At 35.7% G+C, this 22124-nt stretch overlaps 2 protein-coding genes across 4 annotated transcripts; one reads left to right on the top strand and one right to left on the bottom strand.

The window, feature by feature from the left end:
• Positions 1-1477: 1477 nt before the first annotated feature.
• Positions 1478-3899, top strand: LOC105171170 (protein NRT1/ PTR FAMILY 8.1-like). The gene is made up of 4 exons (XM_011092196.3): positions 1478-1750; positions 1915-2132; positions 2298-2851; positions 3025-3899. The coding sequence occupies exons 1-4, from the start codon at positions 1636-1638 to the stop codon at positions 3842-3844; spliced, it is 1707 nt and encodes a 568-aa protein (XP_011090498.1). The 5' UTR covers positions 1478-1635; the 3' UTR covers positions 3845-3899.
• A 7079-nt stretch (positions 3900-10978) lies between these two features.
• On the bottom strand, positions 10979-12855 carry LOC105171091 (F-box protein At5g07610). 3 transcript variants are annotated; one of them, XM_011092108.3, is made up of 2 exons: positions 12698-12855; positions 10979-12218 (listed from the first exon to the last, which is right to left on the bottom strand). In XM_011092108.3, exon 2 carries the CDS (start codon positions 12141-12143, stop codon positions 11127-11129), a length of 1017 nt encoding a protein of 338 aa, XP_011090410.1. In that variant the 5' UTR covers positions 12144-12218; positions 12698-12855; the 3' UTR covers positions 10979-11126. The 3 variants fall into 3 exon arrangements, with proteins under 3 accessions (XP_011090410.1, XP_020552565.1, XP_020552562.1); XM_020696906.2 differs by having other exon boundaries at positions 12602-12747; XM_020696903.2 differs by having other exon boundaries at positions 10979-12466; positions 12698-12715.
• Between the last annotated feature and the right edge of the window lie 9269 nt (positions 12856-22124).

Below are 22124 nucleotides of genomic sequence, written 5' to 3'. Positions count from 1 at the left end.
GTTATTGAAAATGGCACCATCTAAGATTGTGACCAAGACACCATATGAGCTATGATATGACAAGCTTGCTTCCTATAAATACCTTAGGATATGAGAATGTCCCGCGTATGTTAAGAGACTAGTAGGAGACAAATTGGATTCGAGATCTAGTCTGTAGAGGTTCATCGGATATCCAAAGGAAACTACGGGACGATTATTTTTATGATCCCTCAAAACAAAAGGTGTTTGTTTGAAGAAATGCAGTGTTCCTAGAAAAATTTTTTTTTGATACCCAACGTAAGGAGTTGCTTCTTGAGCAGTCAAGTGAAACAAGGCCTCAGGTAGCAATAGCGTCATCTTCTGTACTTGTGGTTCCCAAAGAAGATACTCCAATTCTTTGGAAGTCGACTAGAGTATCTCAGCCGCTTGAGAGATATGGTTTACCGGTGACTGGTTAGTTGGATAATGATCCAAAAACTTGCAAACAAGGAATGTCTGACATTAATTCTAGAAAGTGGCTTGAGGCCATGATATCCGAGATAGACTCCATCAGTTCCAATAAAGGATGGACCTTGATAGAACCGCTTAAGAGCTTCAAGCCCATTGAGTGTAAATGGGTTTACATGTAAAAGCTTGGAGCCGATGGGGAGGTGAGTACCTTCAAGGCCAGGCTAGTGGCGAAAGGTTATACTAAGAGGCCCGTTGTGGACTTTGAGGAAACTTTTTCACTTATAGCAATGGTCAAGTCTATTCGAATTTTACTTTTTATATCTCCATATTATGACTATGAGATATGTCAGATGGATGTGAAAATGGCGTTTCTTAACTGTTTCATTAAGGAACAAATGTATATGTATCAGCTGGTGGGTTTCATATCCATAGGAGAAGAGCATAAGGTTTGACGTCTCCATAGATCCATTTATTGACTGAAACTAGGGATGTCAATTTAACTCGAATCCGCCCCCTAATGGGGCGGTTTTGGGTCTAAAAATGATTCTTAGGGTGGGTCGTGGGCTTAAAGATTTAAGACTCGCCCAAGTCCGGGACGGGTCTCCGATCTAGATTTAAGACTCGCCCCGATATATATAATTAGTTTTTTTTTTAATTTTATATATAATTATACATTTACTTAATATTTGACCTAATCTTTACTTTTCCCTGCTGCCCCCACACACTCTACTCTCACCATCTCATTCTCTGAGATCTCTATATCTTTTCTCCCTCTCAATCTTTTTCTATCTTGCCAAATCTAATTTCCTCTCTCCATATTTTTTTCTTGTTTTTCTCAATCCCTCTCCATCGCTCTTTTTTATTACTGTTTAGTCTTCCTTTTCTCTAAATCTCTCGTCTCGCCGCCACCTTCTCTCGTCTTGCCGCTGCCTGGCCACGTTACCTCCTCGCTCTCGCTGTCGCCTCACTCTTCGTTGTGGCTTCTCTTTTTTCCCCAGACGGGTTTTCTTGCGGGGTGGGGCAGGGCGGGTCTCGGGTCTCGGGTTAGCTGTCTTTCTTGTCCTTACAAACTGACGAGAGATTTGTTGAAGGTGAAAATGCATTGATTTAAGGTTACCAATTCTATAGAAATGCTTAGTTTATATTGATTGATGTATTTTTGGGTAAAGGTAAATTAAAGTGTGAGTGCAAAGATCGAGTGGTATAATGGAAGTGATGGGAAATGAAGATAAGTACACGAAAGACGGGACGTTGGACTTCCGCAGCAATCCCGCAAACAAGAACAAAACTGGAGCCTGGAAGGCCTCCCCCTTTATTCTTGGTATTCTACTCATCATCATATTCTCATCTACACTCCAAACTGTAGCTTTTATTAGACGTTGTTTTCGCCAAATGGTTGCACAACGGCTATTAGCTTTTGTTTGTATAAATTAAGTCAGGATATTTGTTACGGCTAAAAATTGTGGCAAAACAACCATTGTGCAGGAAACCAATGTTGCGAAAGATTAGCCTTCTATGGAATGAGCTCCAATCTGCTTCTTTATTACACGACACAACTGAATCAACACAGTGCTACTGCTTCAAAGAATCTCTCCAACTGGTTGGGAACTTGCTACGTCTTGCCACTGTTTGGCGCATTTCTTGCTGACGCGTATCTAGGGAGATACTGGACCATTGCCGGATTTTCTGTCATCTACGTTCTTGTACGTTTTCTCCTCATTTAGATTAAGAAGACGTTTGGCTAAACTTATTTGAAATATCGTATAAGTTCATATATCTTATAAAATATTGTCGCTTCTAATTAAAACGGGAGACCTTCCCTCTCCTATGATGCTAAAATACTGAAAAGAGATAGTTCTGGTGATTAGGGGATGACGCTGTTGACGTTGTCAGCCTCCGTTCCAGGCCTGAGGCCGACGTGCTACAAAAAAGATGAATGCTATGCAACAAATTCTCAAACTACAGTCTGTACGGTGGCGCTGTACTTGGTGGCACTAGGATTTGGTGGCATGAAGCCTTGTGTTTCGTCGTATGGGGCAGATCAATTTGACGATGCAGATGAGGTTGAGAAGGGCCACAAGAGTTCATTCTTCAACTGGTTATATTTTTCAATGAATGTTGGTATGTTGATTGGCTGTTCAGTCCCAGTCTGGATACAAGTGAACATTGGGTGGGGATGGGGATATGGTGTGTCGGCAGTGGCAATGGCGATTGGCGTAGCGTTTTTCTTTTTAGGTACACGACTATATCGGTACCAAAAACCTGGCAGCAACCCTCTCACCCGTCTTTGCCAGGTGCTGGTGGCTTCCTTGAGAAAGTATCGAGTTGAAGTGCCCAGTGACAAGTCTCTTTTGTACGAGACTGCTGATGCCGACTCTACCATAGTAGGCAGCCACAAACTTGATCATACGAATCAATTCTGGTACGTATATATATGCATAGAAGATTAAAATCACCCATAACTCAAAAAGATGGTACAAAGTATCTGTTGATATCCGAAGATATGGAACGATATCCGTCTGGATCATCCATGATCCATGATTCAGAAGAGGGAAATCTTGAGCTGGACTAATATATATAGCCAATTATTTGCAGTTTCTTAGACAAGGCAGCAGTGGAGAAAGAGTCCGATCATAGCAAGGGTTCGGTAAACCCATGGACCCTTTGCACTGTCACACAAGTTGAGGAGCTGAAATGGATCATACGCCTGTTGCCCGTGTTGGCAACTGGAATCATCTTCAACACCGTTTTTGGACAAATGAGCAACTTGTTCTTGCTGCAAGCCGAGTACATGGACGCGCGATTAGGCCGGTCCAACTTCAAAGTCCCGGTAGCATCACTCGCCGTCTTCAACCCCATAAGCGTCATTTTCTGGGTACCCGTCTATGATCGTTTCATCATCCCAATGACAAGAAAATTCACAGGCCACAAGAACGGCCTGACTCAGCTGCAGCGCATCGGGACCGGCCTATTCATATCGGTCTTTGCCATGATATCAGCCGGGATTTTGGAGATATTTCGCCTCAGGATAGTAAGACGGAACAATAGCTATAAGGTGATGGAGACGCCTATTTCCATATTCTGGCAGGTTCCTCAGCACTTCATCATAGGTTGTGCAGAAGTTTTCACAAACATTGGACAAATGGAATTCTTCTACGAGGAAGCGCCCGATTCAATGAGAAGTGTATGTGCAGCGCTGTCTCTCACGACAACTGCACTTGGGAACTATTTAAGCTCTTTGCTCGTGGCGATCGTGATGGCTATCAGTACTAGAGATGGGAGGCCTGGATGGATACCTGACAACTTAAACTATGGCCATCTTCATTATTTCTTCTTGCTTTTGGCAGCGCTGAGTGTGCTCAACTTGGGAGTTTTCCTTGTGGTGGCAAAGAGGTATTCTTACAAGAAGCAGTAGGGACTCTGCTTTGGTTAATGCTATGGAAAGTTTGTCATTGCAAGAAAACCACGTGTTTGTAAGTATATTATGTGTGAAATATTATGTATCTTTGATGTTGGTGAAAAGTTGAGTTGTGAGTAACCAAAGCAATCAGAACAAAGCTTCTATTAGTTTACATACTGCAAGCTTCTTTACTTTTGAATTTAATTAGGAAAATAACCTTCACTAAAAATTCAAGTTTTAGACACTCCAAAACAATTTAATCAAAACTATGGAAGCATTTTTCACAAAATTAATAAATGTCAATTTGAAAGAAAAAATCATATTTAATCAAAATTGCAAAATAAATAAAAAATAATTTTAATGATTCAGAAAATCTGAAAACTTGCAAAATTGACATTTTCATATTTTTCAGATATATGCGACATTACTAGAACGATTTCGATTGAAAATGTTGCACGACAGCACTATCGTCCGCACAGGCAGCAGCGCCCGCATGGGCGACCACCCACAGCACACGCGTAGGGCACGCTACCAGCCGCAGGCAACACTTGATGCGTGAACGCGCGCATATGAGTAGTCGGGGGCGCTCTGCCAGCGCCTACGTTGGGCGCAAAAATTGCACCACCGCTGCGACACCCAGGTTTTGAACCTAGATTGCAGGGATGGAGGAATACTTGTTCTACCTTTTCTTTAATTATTTGAATAAATAAAATCTGAATCATAAAAAATGCTTTAAAACATCACATAATATCTAAAAATTAAAATACAACACAACATATTTTCTATCACATAATCATACATAAAAAAGAATATATGAATCATGCTTTAATCAAAATTAAAACAACCATCTACATCACATAAAGCATACTATATCACATATAACATCACATAAACAATGACCACGACTGCTGAATCGGGCTCTGATACCATTGAAAGAATCGGTGTGGCCCAAGAGTTGGCAAGAACGCAACAGAAGCATGAAAATAAGCATATTTAAATTGTAAACCAAAAGGGAACTAGTTCCTTAATCCCGAGCATTCAACATTCAACAAGTATAAAACAAGTGGCTATTGTAACATAGAGTGACGGAAATGTAATCACTAAATTTTACTTTTCTGTTTGAAGACTTTCTTCAAGATTTTCTCCTTCAACTGTGTGATCACGCAAAAACTAACGAGATATTCTCTATATCGAACACACACTATACCACAATGTGGTATACACCAAACCTTGCTAGAGGTAAAGTGTATGTGGCATAAGAGATTTGTTTATACTATTAACTTAGTATATCAAACAAAAGAAGACATTACTCTAATTTGAAACTAGTTCAAGAAGAACAAGAATAGAGAGAAAAGAGAGGGAGAAGAGAGAAGTTAAGGTGATAAGTATGAGAGAGGTAGTATTGTCTTTTGTATCATATACAAAATGATATATACATAACCCTATACATTATATACACACACAAGAGACATTTTATGTACTTGTTCTATGTATATATTTATGCATTGCATGTCAAGTCAAAAATAGGTATAAAGTTCCCATAGTACATTACCTACTAGTACCACAAGTACTCAAGCACAATCCCATCCTTACAACTTCATATGTATATATCACATATAAATATATATTCAAGCTAGGACTATATATATATATATATATATATATATATATATCAGTAGGCTTAATTCAAAAACAAATTAAACCCATAGGCTTGGGGCTCCATAGAATTAATCCAATCAATTCTTAAAACCCAAATGAAATTTATTTGATCTTGTCAAATAATTCCTATCCCAATATGAGTAGCCAACAAAGAATTAAAACTGTCGAGTCCTTCTCTCACTTTCAGTCTTGCAATTCTTGAGCTTCCACAGTTCAACCACCTGCCTCTGGGTCACGCAAGGACATTTTCTTTCTCTATTCCTTTTATTTTAATCATCCCAAAGATGCATGCTAGCCGCATTAGGTAATGTGGATTTAAGTGGGGGAGAGGGGAACTTGGCTTACAGACAGGCTTACAGTCGGGTCTTCAGCCGCTAGCTCCTTGCTTCCTCAAGATGTCTGCTTCGAGCTTCTTCTTCGAATCAGCTCTCGCCTCCTCTTTCGGAGGCTTTTAGTTCCCCAGGGTCGGTAAAAAGACTAACTAAAGAGTCCGTTGACCTGTACTTATTTGACTCCACGAGAAATTGAACAAAAAGCCGCAATGCATTCTTGATGCTTTAACATGTGATTCCTTGTGGATTAATTAAGGGAGTATTGCTTTATTGAAGGATAAAATGCATAAAATCCTCTTGTGCTTTAAAAAGTTTGCAACAAAGATCCTACTGTTATGAAAATAAGCTAAAAGCTACCTTGTGTTTTGTAAAATTCAACAACAAATACCCCTTTCTTTAGTAATTAACGGAAGGTGCATTACACTCGCTCTTTGTGCATGTGACGGTATTTTTTAACTATTTTTTTTTACCTTTTTCTTAGGTGTCTTTTTACTAAAATGCCCTTTTTTATTTTTGTTTGTTTTTGTGCTTTTTTTTATAATTTAAATTAAAATGTTAAATTATATAATTTATTCAATATTAAGTATTAAATTAAATTATATTTAAATTTCAAATAATTTTATAATTATTAATTGTTAAATCTAAAATTATTTTTAATTAATTAAAATATATATTTAATTATAATAATTATTCTTAATTAGATAAAATATTTAATTATTGTAATTATTTAAAATATTCTTAATTAACTAAAATATATATAACTAATATAATTAAAAGTAATTAAAAATTTTAAAAAAGATTCAGAGGTGAAGTGATTGGTGGTGGTCTACGATCGAAAAATTGAAATCTATACATAGAGTTGATGAAAATCGGTGGGAGGGACTCATTCGATTAAAATTGTACTTAGCCCATGCAATAGCTGGGTATGTCCCTTTTGGGAAAAAAATGTATTTAAAGGTCATGACTTTTGTGGTTTAAAAAAGAACCAAATTGTGGAATTTCTGGGAAAAGCAGTACCAGACTCTTTGCTCACTCTTGGTGACGTGGCGACAGGTCATTGGCCGCACAATTGTTCTGCTAGCATTGGGAAAAGAAAGGCAATTGGTCAGAGTGACATCAAATATTACCAGGTCCGTGTGATAACACCTGGGGATGACTCCTACCCTGCACCCGCAAACACTCCACCAATATCCTCCTTCCCTACCTCAGCCACCACCTACCACCGCCCCCCGCCGCCGGAATGTCCAAAACCAAGCTGAATTTTCCATGCGCTTAACAGATCTCAGCCTCCGTCGCATCACCGCCGCCTCTCCGTTTCAATTCCGATTCAACCACCATCACCATCACCACCACAACCAAAGGCCTTCTTCTCTCACCGACGATCTTACCTCAATTTACCCCAAATCTATGGCCGACGAATCAAAGAAGACGCATACTCAGCCGGAAAACGCCGTCTCGACAACGACGACGTTGAAAGTCAAAGATGAAAAGCAGAAGGAATCGGAAAAGTCGATGCCGCCAGTTCCGCCGCCGCCGGAGAAGCCGTTACCGGGTGATTGCTGCGGCAGCGGATGCGTGAGGTGTGTTTGGGACGTGTATTACGAGGAACTCGAGGAATACAACAGGCTTTACAAGGCAAATTAAATCTACCAAAGCCTTATTACTGTGATTTATCTGCTTTGATCGAACTTTTCTTTGGCTTTTCTGTTTGATTTCTCGAAATTGCATGTGGAAATCTCAACAATACCAAATCAAAGCAAAAATTTGGATATTAGAAGGGCAGTACAGTGGTTGAATTGCTGCTTAGCAACAAGTGATTTGGTTTTATTTTCAAAATTCAATTTTTAGTTATATTACATTTCAGTACTTCTGGAAGTTTGTTTGTTTAGTCCAATTTGATTGAAAAAGTCCATTTTTAATGAAAATTCGCAGCATTGATATGTTGAAATTTACTATAGTACGTGAAAAATTATATCTAATACTTTTTATATTTATTTATATTTAATATATAAATTTCTCTGTTAGTCAAAGATTAACTGAATTTAGGAGGATATTTACCTCAATTAACCTACTACTGACTTATTATAGGTAAAAAAAAAATTCGGACTAAACTACCCTTATAACGACGAAAATATACCTTTTGAAGAAGTGCGAGGAAAATTTTATCATAAAAAAATATATTTGACATGCAATAAGTAAATTGGGGATAAATATAGATTTATTTTTTTTATTTTTTAGTTAATATCAGCAAAATCAATGAATTTTGAATAATAGATGAACTTATTTATTAAATGAGAGCAAATTTCAGGGGTGCTAAATATAATTTTTTAAAAGATAGAGAATTTATGTGTAATTACATAAAACCTCAGGAAAAAGGAGTGTAATTATCAATTAACTTTATCTTTAACTACACATAGAACATAACATGATATATCATATTGATTTTTAAAAAATAAAAATAATATTATACTAAATATTTAAAATATGATATCTATAAATTATCTATATAATAAATTAAATTCAAATAAACTCTCGTTTCTCATATTTATAAACCTAAATTTGGAAACATACAATCTAAATATATTTTTATTTTCCACACAATAATCAATAAAAGTACCCAAAGCTGGAAATAAAAATATTTTATTGAACTTTTGGAAATTATCTTATCATGTAGTTGTATTTATGAGCTGATAGTGGTAGCATTACAATGCTTGATCATTGTTCCATTGGATTTTGGCTAACACTATATTTCCATTAAATTTTATTAATATTCAATAAAATATAATTCAAAATTAAAATTAAAAACTTTGAAATTCTTTGGATTTAAATTTAGGAGAAATTATTATTTTAATTCGCTAAGTATGCCTAATTTTAATTTTAGTCCGATAACTATGTCCATTTTTGTTTAGATCCAGTAACTTACGAAATTGCTTACCTTTAGTCCTGTGGCAGATTTTCAGACAATTTTGCCCCTATGAGTGCATATGGACTAAAACTACCTTTCAAAAATTGCATAGGGGTAAAATTGTCCGAAAATCTACTAGAGGACTAAAAGTAAGCAATTTCGTAAGTTACTGGACCTAAACAAAAATAAACATAGTTATCGAACTAAAATTAAAATCAGGCATACTTAGCGGACTAAATAAATATTTTTCTCTTAAAACAAATCTAAGGGTTATTGTTAAATTTTTGAAATCTATAATTTCATGTTTATCAATTCACATGCAGTTTAAATGATATTTTACGATGATAAGGTTTGATCTCTCGTATCAATGATTAAAACCACGATGAAATGAGTTTATATCAGATAGAAATGATCTTTGGACGTGCGTGTTTGAATTTATAGGAATAAAATTAATATGCTATACTAAAATAATAATGGTCAAATTTCATAAAATTCTTCTATATTTTAAAAATTCAATTAAAAACTTTCTATATTTAAAAAATAAATAAATAAAGCCCCTTCTTGACACATCGCACTCCCGTCCGAGTAGAGGTTGCCACTTGGCCCTAAGACAGATCAAGAAGAGTGGGGAAACTTTCGCTTGTTTTTAGAATTCAACGTCAGGAAATTTTTTTACACCGTTGATAGATATCGACTCATCTCAATCTTCAATGATTTCAAATTGTTTTACCCCATTCAAAAAGTCTCTTCTCCGGGACAACTTTTAAGAGATGAGAAGGACCCTTGTTTTCTTAAACTTCGTCGATTTGCCCCTTTCTATTAAATGCACTTTATGGTATTAATTTTTTTTTTTTTTAATCAAGTGATCGTTATGATCTTAGCTATTATATATTGTTTCTTATTTTAGTGTTTGTTGAATTTTTTTTAAGCATATATGAGTCGTAGGATCTAAACAATTTTTCTCAATCGTTAGATTTATAAAAAAAATTAAAAATCTAGATTTAACTAAATTTAAAACGCTGCTGAGGTTGTCAACGCCCCCAATCTCAAACTCTGATTGAGGTCGCCCAATGTAGATTTGGGAGACTGTCGTCCTGCATTTTTAAAAAAAAAATAAAATTTTTAGTTTTTAGTTAAAAAATTAATTTTTTATTTCAAACTTAATAATAATTCAAAGAAAGTATTAAAATTTTATTCAAATTTAAATAGTACCTACAGTAAATAATATACTTTATTTAAATATTTTCAACTAAATAATAATTTAAATTAATTAATAATATATAATTTCTACAAAATAATTTATATTTATATAGGTATAGATATTTAAATTGACAAAGTGAATTTAGTATATTACTTTTTGTATTGTGATATTATACGTTTTTCAAATTTTTTTTTATTGTGTCTTTAATTTAACTTTTCAATTTATATTATAAGTTTTAAAATTATATATATTTTTTAGATTTATATAAATATATTTAAGAACAAAATTATTACTTGTTTAGGAGGATAAAAACACAAAAAATGAAAAACCACAAAAACAATCTCGAAACAAAAAGAAATAAATGAGAATGATTTTATATGTCCAAAAGGACATTTTAGTCATTATAAGCCCAACAAGGAGTCAAAATCCTTGGAAAACTAGTCCAATGGAAAGGGTAGGGTTTTTTTTATTTACGGGGACTTTTTATAGCTTATTGTTATAACATAGGGGGTAAAATGTAATTTGTATTTTTTTAAAATATTAATGTGAAATAATTAATAATCATAAGATAATAAAAATTAAAACTTTCATGTCAATCTTCATTGAAAAAAAGTAGTTTGACACAATTAAATAATAAAACTAATACACTTCTGATGTGGGAGATTATCAAATTACCTAAATACTCCTGCTTTTTTAAGGTATTTACACATTTATCGTTGACTATTTTGACTAGGGAATAAGGCATTTCTTTGGAAGGCCTTTGGATTGGGGTAACGTGGCAGCATCTCGGGGGAGACACGTATTGCTCTCCTAGACGGTACCGTACGGTTATAAATAGTCTCATTTATGATTATTCAAATCACGTTTTCTTATCACTTTTACCGCCAACTTTTGATCTCATTCGACCTTATTTCAATCTCTTCGACCCCATTTTTCTAACTTAAGCATCAGAGGGCCATCGCCAAGGACTACTTGGCTAGTCTCACATTTGCTTTGTTCTCAGGATTCACTAACAGATAGCTCGAAAGAAAGATTCAGCGATCCGATCCGAATTTTGCGTGCCTACATCAACTTCCAAGTATAGTATTATTTCTACAGAAAAATCATTACAAAAACCGAAAAGTATCTCTTTACATAAAAACTGAAAAATCTAAAATGAAAACAAAATCAAACACAACTGAACATCTCATGTTGTGTTTCTCAAGCCACACGGACTAGACTATTCACATAAGGCAGGTAGTTGTCTCCACCACCACCCTCCCCAACCATTCCTACCACTTCAATCTTCCCATCACTCAACCTGTAAGAACATACCAAACCCTCCACCAGAATCATTACAACGCTGCCCTCAAGACACGGCAGCACCCGGTACCACGGAAACCGGTCCGGCACCTGTTCCAATGTCACATCCGTTACATGTATCAACCTCAAGTCCATTCCAGCATAGATCTTTATCGAACAATTGCCCGAGAAGATAGAAGCACTGATGTAGCATAACTCCCCTTGAATTTGACTCAAGATGCCTCCGGTAGGAGCGTCAGGTGGTAGTGAAATAACCTCGTACACCTCGTTCTTTAGACCAAAAGCCAGCACTTTTCCTGCAGTTGTCCCCCAGTAAGCAATTCCGTTCATGTAGAACCGACTACCCGTGAAACTCAAATCTCCTGATTCTACGAATATAGTGGCTAAAACCCTCCACGACCTCGTTTCAGAGGTGTATAGTTCAAAGAGAATGACAGGCTGGTCCAGCATTGGGACTGCTGAAATCAAGTGATAATCTGCAGACATATTGAGGGGAGAAGGCTCAAATGCAAGGATGGTTGCTGCCTCAATCCCATGATACAGTTCAGGTTGAGGCAGCTCCCTCCACTCCTCAGTCGCAGGGTTGCAGATGTAATAAGAATTCTTTCTAGCACGCTCTTGGCAGAGCAACAAGCCGCTGCAAGAACTTATGATGTCGACAGGTTCAGGCAGGAACGTAAGAGCAGGCGTGGGAACTCCATAAGCATGATCGTCTAGAGTTAAGAAAGTCGGGTTGCGATTGTAGTGCTGGCAAAAGAAACCGGATAAGTCGTTGAAGAAGTAACTCTGCTGGTGCGCTAAAAAGGGACTTCTAATCCGAAGATCCCAATCCTTGGAGACCGACCGGAATCTTACAAGGGTTTTTGCAGGAAGAAATGGGAGAACAATGTGGCTAACTACATTCTTAATCTCCATGTTTTGTACTTGTCTTTTGTGAATTGAGGTAATGATAAGAAGTTGTTGTCTACCTCCAAGAGTGAAGTCCTGTGTCTACAGTCCAAGTAGAGAAAAACATGTCAAACATGAGAGACCATTTCAATACTTATTTCCAAGAATCAGAAGAGAAGACTGCCTATGAGAAATGTGGAGGAAACAGCAATATGGTCACTAATGTCTTTTACATCTTCATTGGAAAAACAGAACAAAGGAGTAAGGCATAGTACAAACATCCACTCAACTTTTCACATCTTCAATGAGAAATCCATTCAGACATCCATATGATCAGAGAAACATCAACACTGATTAACAAAAGAATAATTCAAATAATCAATCAAGAACTTCAAAAATCATTGGAAAACAAGTACGAATCAAGAAGTCAAAGGATCAAAAATAATTCAAGACATGAAACAAGACAGAGACAAAGAAAGTATAACCTGTCTTAACCAACAAATCCATATTCACAAACACACATGATCCGAGAAAAAACTTCAAGAACCATGGAAACATAGGACTAAACTACCAATACTCACATGATCTTCTTGCAGACAAAAGTCCCAAGAATCAGAGTTTGTATTTGCATCAATTCTCCAAGACCAGGAGGAGATATAAAGAAAGTTGAACGTTTACTTTGTGAAAAGATGTTGCTAAGTAATTTCTTAGGACCTTCACTGTTAACATTGAAGCCAGTTATGAACTTAGGCTTTTATGAAATTTCAGAGGTATCTTCCTGCTTAGACTTGTCTTTTTTTCTTTTTTTTTTTATCTTCTTTTTAATTGGTAGAAGACTTGGCATTGACTATCTACCGTGTGTAGACTAATACAATGAAGTTTTGGGCAAAAAAAATTCCAAGGATTTATGAAATTCTGCCGTGTCTAAAAAGCTAGAGTATATATATTGATATATTTTGGAACCAGTTCATTATGAAATTTTACTGTTTCGATTGATGTTAGGGCATTTCTTTAAATTTGGATTCATGGATTTAAATTTAAATTTGGAGGAAGAATTTTGAATCCTTTAAATTTGAAATTCATCACTATTCAAGAAAACATAATTTAAAACTAAAACTGAATGATTTGGAATCCTTTAAATGTAGAATTATTTAAACAAATTCTAGTGGCTAAAGTTATAGTTGAGATCCTATGAATAAATTCCAAGTCATGAGTTCGAATCTCACTAATGTATGAGAATTTATCATACTTTATGTAAGTTATTATAATTTGTATTGATATATTACTTAAATTGAATATTATTCAATTTATCAAAATGAATTATGGTAATTTTTTTACGGGTATTAATAAAAAAAAAAGTCCATAAATCCATACACAAGATTACAATTTTCTTTGAGGTGTTCATAATTTTTCAGACAGTCAGTGTTGATGTATGATGTTGCCTTTAGAAAGATTTTTGGGTTAGTCTTTCTGATGGGGTTAATATGTAATATGAACAAATATTAGGAGTGTAAGAGATATTACAAAAAAGTGCGGAATTTGCACCGAATTTAGGAACAATGTTTTTTAATTTTTTGAAAGAGAGAATATTAGTTGAAATACTTTCAATTAGAGTTTGGAACGTTAAGGAATGATTGACCTTCCACTGTAATAGACGGTGTTCCTAATAATTAAGAATGGCCAGATAGAGACAATTCCTGTTATGTAACGGTATTTGTACCACGTGGAAAGTGACCATTCCTAATTGTGTATGGCTATATAAGAATATAATTTCTTTATTTGGAACACACTTTTTACATTTGGGAGCGATTGTTTATAAGAATTCTTAATAGTGTTGGAACGGTCTTTTGAATACTTTGTACGTAAAATTGGCACGGTGATTGTGTATGCAAGTGATATATTTTGGAACAATCATTGGAACTAAAGTTTAATCGATGCTCTGAAATATTCTTAGAAACGTTTTATCATTTATTTGGAATACATTGTTGTAACTGTTTTAGGATTATAGTTCGGCATGGAAGGTTGAATATCTACACATTTGAATTGGAGTATGCTTAGAAACGGATTTGTCCTTTATTAGGAATACATTTTTGAAAGTGTTGTAGTAATTATGATTGGAACACTTTGCTTTGAACGAGTGTGACGGTTGGTCAAAAGTTTCTTAAATAGTTCCTAAATTAAATATTTTAGAAATATTTATTATTAAATAATAATTTTATATTTATAATTAATTATTAAATTTAATTATTTTTATTAATTTAATTAATTAAATAAATATTAAATAATGGAATGTAATGAACATTAAAACATGGATAATTATGAAAAAATATTATATTAATTTAAAAATTATTCGATTACAAATATTTAAAAAAAATTAATCTAAAACCCCCTCATCAGCAAGGTCCATATCGTCATCGTTAAGGGTGGGGGGGGGGGGGGAGAGGTCTATTAGAGGCTATGCTCGGGCGTTAGTCGAGCTAGTAGGTTCTGACGGTTCGCCAGTTGAGGCGCTAGCCTGCATGGACTTTATCATGGCCATCATGTCGACCATCATCGTCTCTAGCCGGACCATACGATCCTCCATGTCTGTGCATGGGAGTGGCGATGGCGATGGTAACATGTAGGTTTGGCTAGAGATGTAGGCCTCAGAACCAAGGCTGAGTACATGGCTCTTTTTCTTGCCATTGGCTGCTGCCAGCCACAACTGTTGCTCAATCATCGTTGCGTGGCCTCCGGTTCGACCGGAGGGTCTTGGTCATCAGCCATGGCTTGAGGCTGGTGATCCTCCATCAACTTCTGGAACGTCTCTTGCAAAACAAACAAAAATATTACAAATATACCCAAAAATTATATTAACAAAAAATTAAATTAGTACTATTACTTACAGCCACCTAGCTGACCTCGGCCTGCTCCAGCCCCCGTGGGCCTTCTTGTTGTAGCATCTGGCAAATAATTCCATCTGCTTGATAGACCGACCGAGCTCTACTGATTGTACAAGAACCGAACAATTAGCATAATATTTCTAAAATAATGATAAAGCTTAAAAAAATATAAATTACTTACCATCTTCCTCTTGTGCAAGCTGATAGGGGAAGATTCCCTGCAGTAAACAGTAGGTGACGCCGCGGGGTTAGCGAACTTGTTGGCCTTATTCTTGATGGTCTCATCTTAGAGTCCATGCTAGCCCAATATAGCTGTAGGTGGTGCCAAACCACATTGGCCAGCCAAAGTGGCTTGATCAGCTGACTCCGAGCAACAATAAACCTTTTGCGGAAGAATTTGCGTACCCATATGTGGAAGACCTAGAACATGGACGCATCATCACAGTCCCACCAGTAAGCCATCTACACAATATCACATAAAAGAATTAGTAAAATTAAGAAAATAATTTAAATTGTACGATAATATAAGTTTTTTTAGAAAAAAATATTACCTCGAGGCTCTCGAATCAAAATTGTTGGTGCTCTGGCGGCACCTACCGCCAACATCCCTAGTGGTGGGGATAGTGCCCTCGTACCACCGCATTTATGTGCTCGTGAATTTTGCGATCAAACCTGAAATAACAAGTTAATTAGTGATATTGACAAAAAAGAATACAGAAAATAACAGAATAAATTATCTCGCGTCATAAAGGTTAATATACTGGCGCGCAGATGGTAGGGGTTTGCTGGTGGTGCTGCTGTTGGTGTAGGTGGAACAATCCACAGACGGGCAGGATCTGCTGCTGGGGGACCAGATGGCTTTCAGGCTTCCTCAGCTGGCAGTGTAGTAGATCATGGTCCAGCCTCATCTGGATTGTGTGTGACGGCTGAGGGTCCACCTGTGTCAGGTGGTGCGGGTAGTCGGAACAATACCTCAATGTGGGAAGCATCAATCGACAGTGGTAGAACCGGCGAGCCACGACCACTACCACGTCCTATAGGAAGCGAACCACAACTAGACATAATCTATAAAATTATAGTAAGTATTAGTTTTTGTAATTATTGAAAAAATATACTTATTTTGTAATTATTATAATTATTAAAAATTGGATGATTATTGTAATTATTATGTAAATGATATTATTATTAAAAATATTATCCTAATTATTATAATTATTATGTAAATAATATCATTATTTAAAATATTAGCCCAATTTTGTGATTATTGTAATTATTACATAAATAATATTATATATTATTGAAAATATTATCCCCATTTTGTGATTATTCTAATTATTGGAAGTATTATCCTAATTTTATGCTTATTGTACTTATTAATTATGCAAATAATATTATGAATTATTGAAAATATTATCCTCATTTTGTGATTATTGTAATTATTATGTAAATAAGATTATTATTTGAAATATTAGCCTAATTTTGTGATTATTGTAATTATTATTAGGGGAAATAACAGATTTGGTCCATATGATAGGGTAGTTCTCACTTTCGGTCCCTTATTTTTCGAGGCCAACAGTTTTAGTCCCACGGGTTTCTAAAATTTACATATTTAGTCCCGATTCATCTCAAAACTGCGTGCTAATACCCTGCTTTTGAAAAATGGTATCGGAGCTTAGGTTTATTGAAGAAATATATGATTATATTACTTTTAATAATTATTTATCCACTAATGGAGGAGACTCTTTGAGAGAAAATGGAACCGAACGAAAGTTCGAGTTACACTGAAAATAGGGAATATTTCCAAATTTTGGAAATACAAAGAAGAGAATTCTCATGGAAATTCTTGACAAATGTTACATCGGTCCCAAGAGGATTGATCCAAAACTTCCCATGCAGAAGAAGAACAAGAATGGATGAGAAATTTTGAAGTTCAACAAGTACTACCAGGAAATGCAATAAGGTGTCTACACTCCACTAAAATCCATGTTAGAATCCCAGCCAAGAGAAGCGGAACGGGTAAATTCCTACATAGTTACAGTTCTAAAGATTATGATTAAAGGAACTGACTGGAAAGAACTCGAGCCGAATACATCAAAGATCTCCCAAGATTTGAGGGAGATACAAAAGACAGTTCAAAACTATGGACATAGGTTAATTCACATACCTATGAAAATAGAATCTTTGAGCCAGTAGGTGGACGAGTTTCTTAAGATTCTTCCCGATCTACATAAGAACCTTACAGATCTAAAGACAGAAATTGTAGATCTGAAGAAAAACCAAAAGGAGAGCCCTGAGATGTCAAAATCCAGACAAGAGCGAATCAAGGACGCCCTTGGAACAGTACCCCTTCTGCATCTGAAAGGGAAGGCCATGAAGATTCCAAAGCCGAAGTCTATAGAAGATCTGATTATCGTATCTATCAGATCTATAAAATAATGGAGGTAACGAGAGAAGATCTATCAAATCTACAAGAATTGGCAGAATCCTTCTCCCAACTTGGGATTGTGGATTTAGTCAATATCCAAACCAATGAAACCACTCCAACACTACTACCTCCGGAGGGAAGTACATGTTCTAATGATCCTATACAGGATCATCCGATGAAAAAGTGCGAATTTCCACACTAATGCTACTCCAACATTTGTGCGAACTAGGCTAAAGGAAAATTCAAGAAAAAATCCAAAAAGAGTGCCTGAAATTACACCTTGGGCAAGGACCATGCTCCAGCCCCTGCATCCATACAGCGCTATACTTAACATAGATATTATCGATTTTTAAAACATTGAGAAGTTGATAGACGAATGGGTTGCAGCCATTAAGATAGCAACAACTACCCTAGAGCTCGACAAGGAAAATTTCATAAAACTTGTTGAGTTGAGCTTGGAGGGATCTCTGAAGATCGGATGAGATAATACCCTAGAAGATACCAAAGCCAGCATCCTTACCGGAGATTCGAAAGGCGCGATAGCGAACCGGCTAGGAAGGCTTATCAAGACACACTTCCTCGAAGAAGGATATTTCGAAGGAAGTAGAGCAGAAAAGCCTAAAGAATATGCACAGGATCTCTTTAGCCTTGAACTAAGAAGTATTTGCGCAGTACATGAATATATCTATTGGTTTCTCAAGTATTTCTTCTAGAGTGGAGTAGCAACGGAAGTAGCAGCTCCAATGTTCTTTGCAAAATATGCAGTCCATGGAGGGAAATATTGATCCAGTCATACAAAGTTCCCAGTTAGATTCAGTTGCAAGGGGAATGTCTTTTCTTAAAGACAAATTGAAGTATTGGTGTTATCAAGCATCCATCCAGAAGAACATGAAAAGACTTAGAGGTAAGATCAAACGAACTCCTCTCTGTTTTGATAACAATGATTTTTCAACTATTATAGGAGAATCAAGTGAGCCAAGGAAAAGGAGGAAGCAAAATAATGGCTCCCACCCTATGAGTTCTAGAAGAACCTTTTCCTGATGGAGATCATGGTGGTCCAAGTCGAAAGCCAAAACATACAGATCTAGACAGAAAATAGGATCAACAAGGGCTTCATCCCAAGGATCTAGACGAATAGATACAAGATCTACCGGAAGAACCCCTACGAGAAGAACTTCTAGACGGGCCCATACCCGAGCCAATGAAAGTTTCAAAGATTGCAATTGCAGGACCTGCAGAGCAAAAGGACATAATCTCCCGACTGCCTGTAGAAATGTGGTGAATTAAGAAAATTCAAGGCCACGAATGATATTCTAGATGCAGTATACTATGGCGATTTGGTACCCACCTACCAATTCGAAGACCTTCCGTCAGACGAAAGTGTTTATGAGGAGGAAATAGAGACTGATTCGAATGGATCCTCAACCGAGTCAGAATAATTACAATGAGGGAGATAGGCTTCAAACTTCTGAAAGTCTGTCAGGATTCTTTTCCAAAATGACGGTGTCAAACAAAATCATGAAAAGAATCATGCAACAAGATTCCAACCTCAACTCAGACGATGGATTTAGGATTGGAGGGATTGGGAAGGTCCTGAACCAGATAGGACTAAACCAAAGGAAGCATCACATAATCTACAAAGTAAGTTCAGGTGAGTTTGCTGTACCTATGGAACTTACTGGTAATGTGATGGAAATGCAACTGATTCCTAAAGAAGAAATTCTTGAAGAATTAAGTGAGCTTAGAGAAGAAGTAGTTGTTACTATGAAATTGATCCTCGTAAGAACTATTGAATCTGTAATAAAAGCAACTTTTAGAAAAGAAATTGATTCAAAAATACATTTATCTTTAATGGATAGAAGAATCGATAACCTAAAAGATGGTTGTCTTGAAACAATGACTGGTAATTTGTATGCAGGAAAATTAATGTTTGACATTCATCTTAGGATTGCATACAAGCTAGCAGACCAAGATTTCAGTAGAGTCTTAACCCTTCATCAAGATTTTAAAAGAAAAGATCTAGTGAAAGAAGGAAATAGACCATTTTCTCTAACTTATAGAATTGCATATGCCCTTTTTCCAATACGCATCATTCAGATTTGTTTCTTAGGAATGAGTATATTGAGATTCCTAGAATTTTCAACAAAATTGCCAAGGTAATAACACTAGATCCAATAAGGATACCTAGAATAGGTGGTGTCGATATCATCATAAAAGATCACCCAATTTTAGATCGAACACTTAGCTCTAGAACTGAGTTCAGTAGCAGGATGTCCTTTTCAGAAATTAGGATTACATGCTACAAAAGAAAGGAGAAAGAGTTATTAAAAACTTTAGCTCCTCAAGAGATTAGGGTAGATAACATAAAACTTAGATGCCCTAAAGGATGGAAGGAAATACAAGTAATATTTGACATCGCCAAGAAAGAATTTTTTTTTTCCTTGTGATGACTTATATCATTTGCAACAACCTGTTATTGGTAGATATGAAGACATGTTGGAAATAGCAGTCCATGAAATTCTAGTTGCAAGACAAGAAAATGGGAATATGACTTTGGGGTTAAGCTTCCTCGAAGATCATAAACCACGGGGAAGAAAAGGTAATTAAATTGAATTCAGTCGTAATGGTGTTACCATAAGGATTGAATGACGAGTCCCTTTTCTATATACATGTATGTTGGTATGTTGTATGATCGATATAAGACATAATATTTTGCAACTTATATTGATTCAGAATTAGGAATTTGCACGGCAAAATCTGGAGTTTTTCCTAAAGAAGCAAAGGAAACCTTACCCGTTATTGCAGGTAGGGATTTTTCACAAAAAAAATCTTAATACTCAATAAGGGAATATGAGAAAAACTTCATTAGCACACAACTTGGAAGCAATTCCTAAAACCGCTCAAGAGGCCGTTACAAAATTACAATAAACGTTCACAAGAGGAATTACAAAGACCATTACAATATATATTAAATTGGGTCAAAATGAGATACAAAGTCCGTTACAAAAAAAAGGCACGACCGTTGCAAATAGAGTTCGAGTGACCGTCCCAATTGGGATATACACTAATAACAATATGTGTTAAAATGGTTGTTTCAAAAGTAGGTCTAATAAATTTAAAATGGCCGTTCCAAAAGAAGTTCCAATGTATTTCTGCATTTGGTCAATTATTGTAATGGTAAAATTGGCCAGTACAAAGTTCATTATAATTTGTAGTGGCCACAAGATAAGCCATTACAAATATTTTGTAACGCTCAAAATAGTCGTGGAAGCAGTTCCGTTCCAAAAGACGTTCCAAATTAATAAAATTTGGTACAAATTTAAAATTGGCCATTACAAAAGCCGTTCCAATAAAATATTTTTTTTGTAGTGAATCATGTATCCCCTAAATGGTGAGGTGGACATTACTACTTTATTTTTATTTTTTAAAAAAAAATAAGAAAAAGTATTTAACAAAATATAAAAGAATTTGAGGGTGTATACAATGAATTATCCATAAGGAATATTCATCCATAAAAATATTTTAAAAAAATTTAAGAAATATATAAAATTCTAATTTATAATTCAAAAGGTTATTTTAGTCAGCCCGCCACAAAAATTGGATAAAAATCGAGACTAACAGAATGGGCTCATTATGAGATGAATGTTAAAATCATAAGGATATTTGTAATTTTTCAAACAACGAAAAAATATTTATAACTATATCAAATATCAGAGAGGCGATAATAATTTTTATCCTAAAATATTATTCCCTAATTAAATTACAACCATTTGATGAATAAGTAGTTGATGATGAATGGAAAAAATATATATTTTTTTAATTTTTTATAGATGTGGTGAAGTTAACACTATATATAAATATTCTGATTAGTGGAATATCGAGTTTAATGAAAATTACTTTGTGATATTAGAAATGAGTAAATTATTTCTTGCAAAAAAAAAATATCAAATTACCTCATTGTGTTTGTGAAAATAGAGCAATTTACTCCCTCACGCACTTTGTGTAGTGCACGCGCTTTTTACATGTTTTTTTTTTTAACTTAAATTATTAAGAACTGTCGGATCTAATTTGAATCAAAAGTCCAAGTTCAACTTATAGATCATGGTTTAGATTTGCAATTATAAATTTACATAATATATGTTTATGTAAATATTAATTTAAAATACATCATACGTAATTTATATATAATTACAGTTATATATATATATATATAAATAGAGAAAGAGAGAAAAGGGGCAGTGACGACAAGTTGGGGGAGGTGGTTTTGGCACAGCAATAGGGGAAAGGGTGGGGGAGAGAGGCGCGATGACTGGGAATTAGGGAAGAGGGATTGGACGGGGAAAGGGGCAGGGAAGGGAGGCGCGGCTATTGGGGAAAGGGGCGGGGGAGGGAGGCGCAGCGAGGGGGAGTAGAAGGGGTGGTGGTTTGGGCACAGCAATGGCGACGCAACTAGTTTTGAGGGGGAGCGACACCAAGGCAGGAGTTGGGAAGGGGCAGAGGTGACGGCAATGGACCTGCGCATGGCGTGGTGGAGCGGGCGACGTCGGCTGGCATGGAGTGCAGCGAGGAGCATGGATGAGGCGGTGGACTGAGGAGGAAGGGGCGGCCGACAACTAGTGAGGGGGTTGGGGGTTTGTTTTTAAATAAAAAAGATATATTATTAAAAATATTATATATTTTATAAAAATTAGTATTTTTACT

The sequence above is a fragment of the Sesamum indicum genome, linkage group LG9, assembly GCF_026168435.1.
Source record: "Sesamum indicum cultivar Baizhima isolate 11 linkage group LG9, ASM2616843v1, whole genome shotgun sequence".
Lineage (NCBI taxonomy): Eukaryota > Viridiplantae > Streptophyta > Magnoliopsida > Lamiales > Pedaliaceae > Sesamum > Sesamum indicum.
This window is presented reverse-complemented; position numbering and strand designations above follow the sequence as displayed.

Excerpts from the sequence above, each read along its gene's own strand:
- LOC105171170 (XM_011092196.3), top strand. The coding sequence starts at position 1,636 with ATGGAAGTGATGGGAAATGAAGATAAGTACACGAAAGACGGGACGTTG. Across the intron at positions 1,751-1,914 it reads GGCCTCCCCCTTTATTCTTG|GAAACCAATGTTGCGAAAGA; the intron begins GTATTCTACTCA and ends ACCATTGTGCAG. Across the intron at positions 2,133-2,297 it reads TTTCTGTCATCTACGTTCTT|GGGATGACGCTGTTGACGTT; the intron begins GTACGTTTTCTC and ends TCTGGTGATTAG.
- LOC105171091 (XM_011092108.3), bottom strand. The coding sequence starts at position 12,143 with ATGGAGATTAAGAATGTAGTTAGCCACATTGTTCTCCCATTTCTTCCT.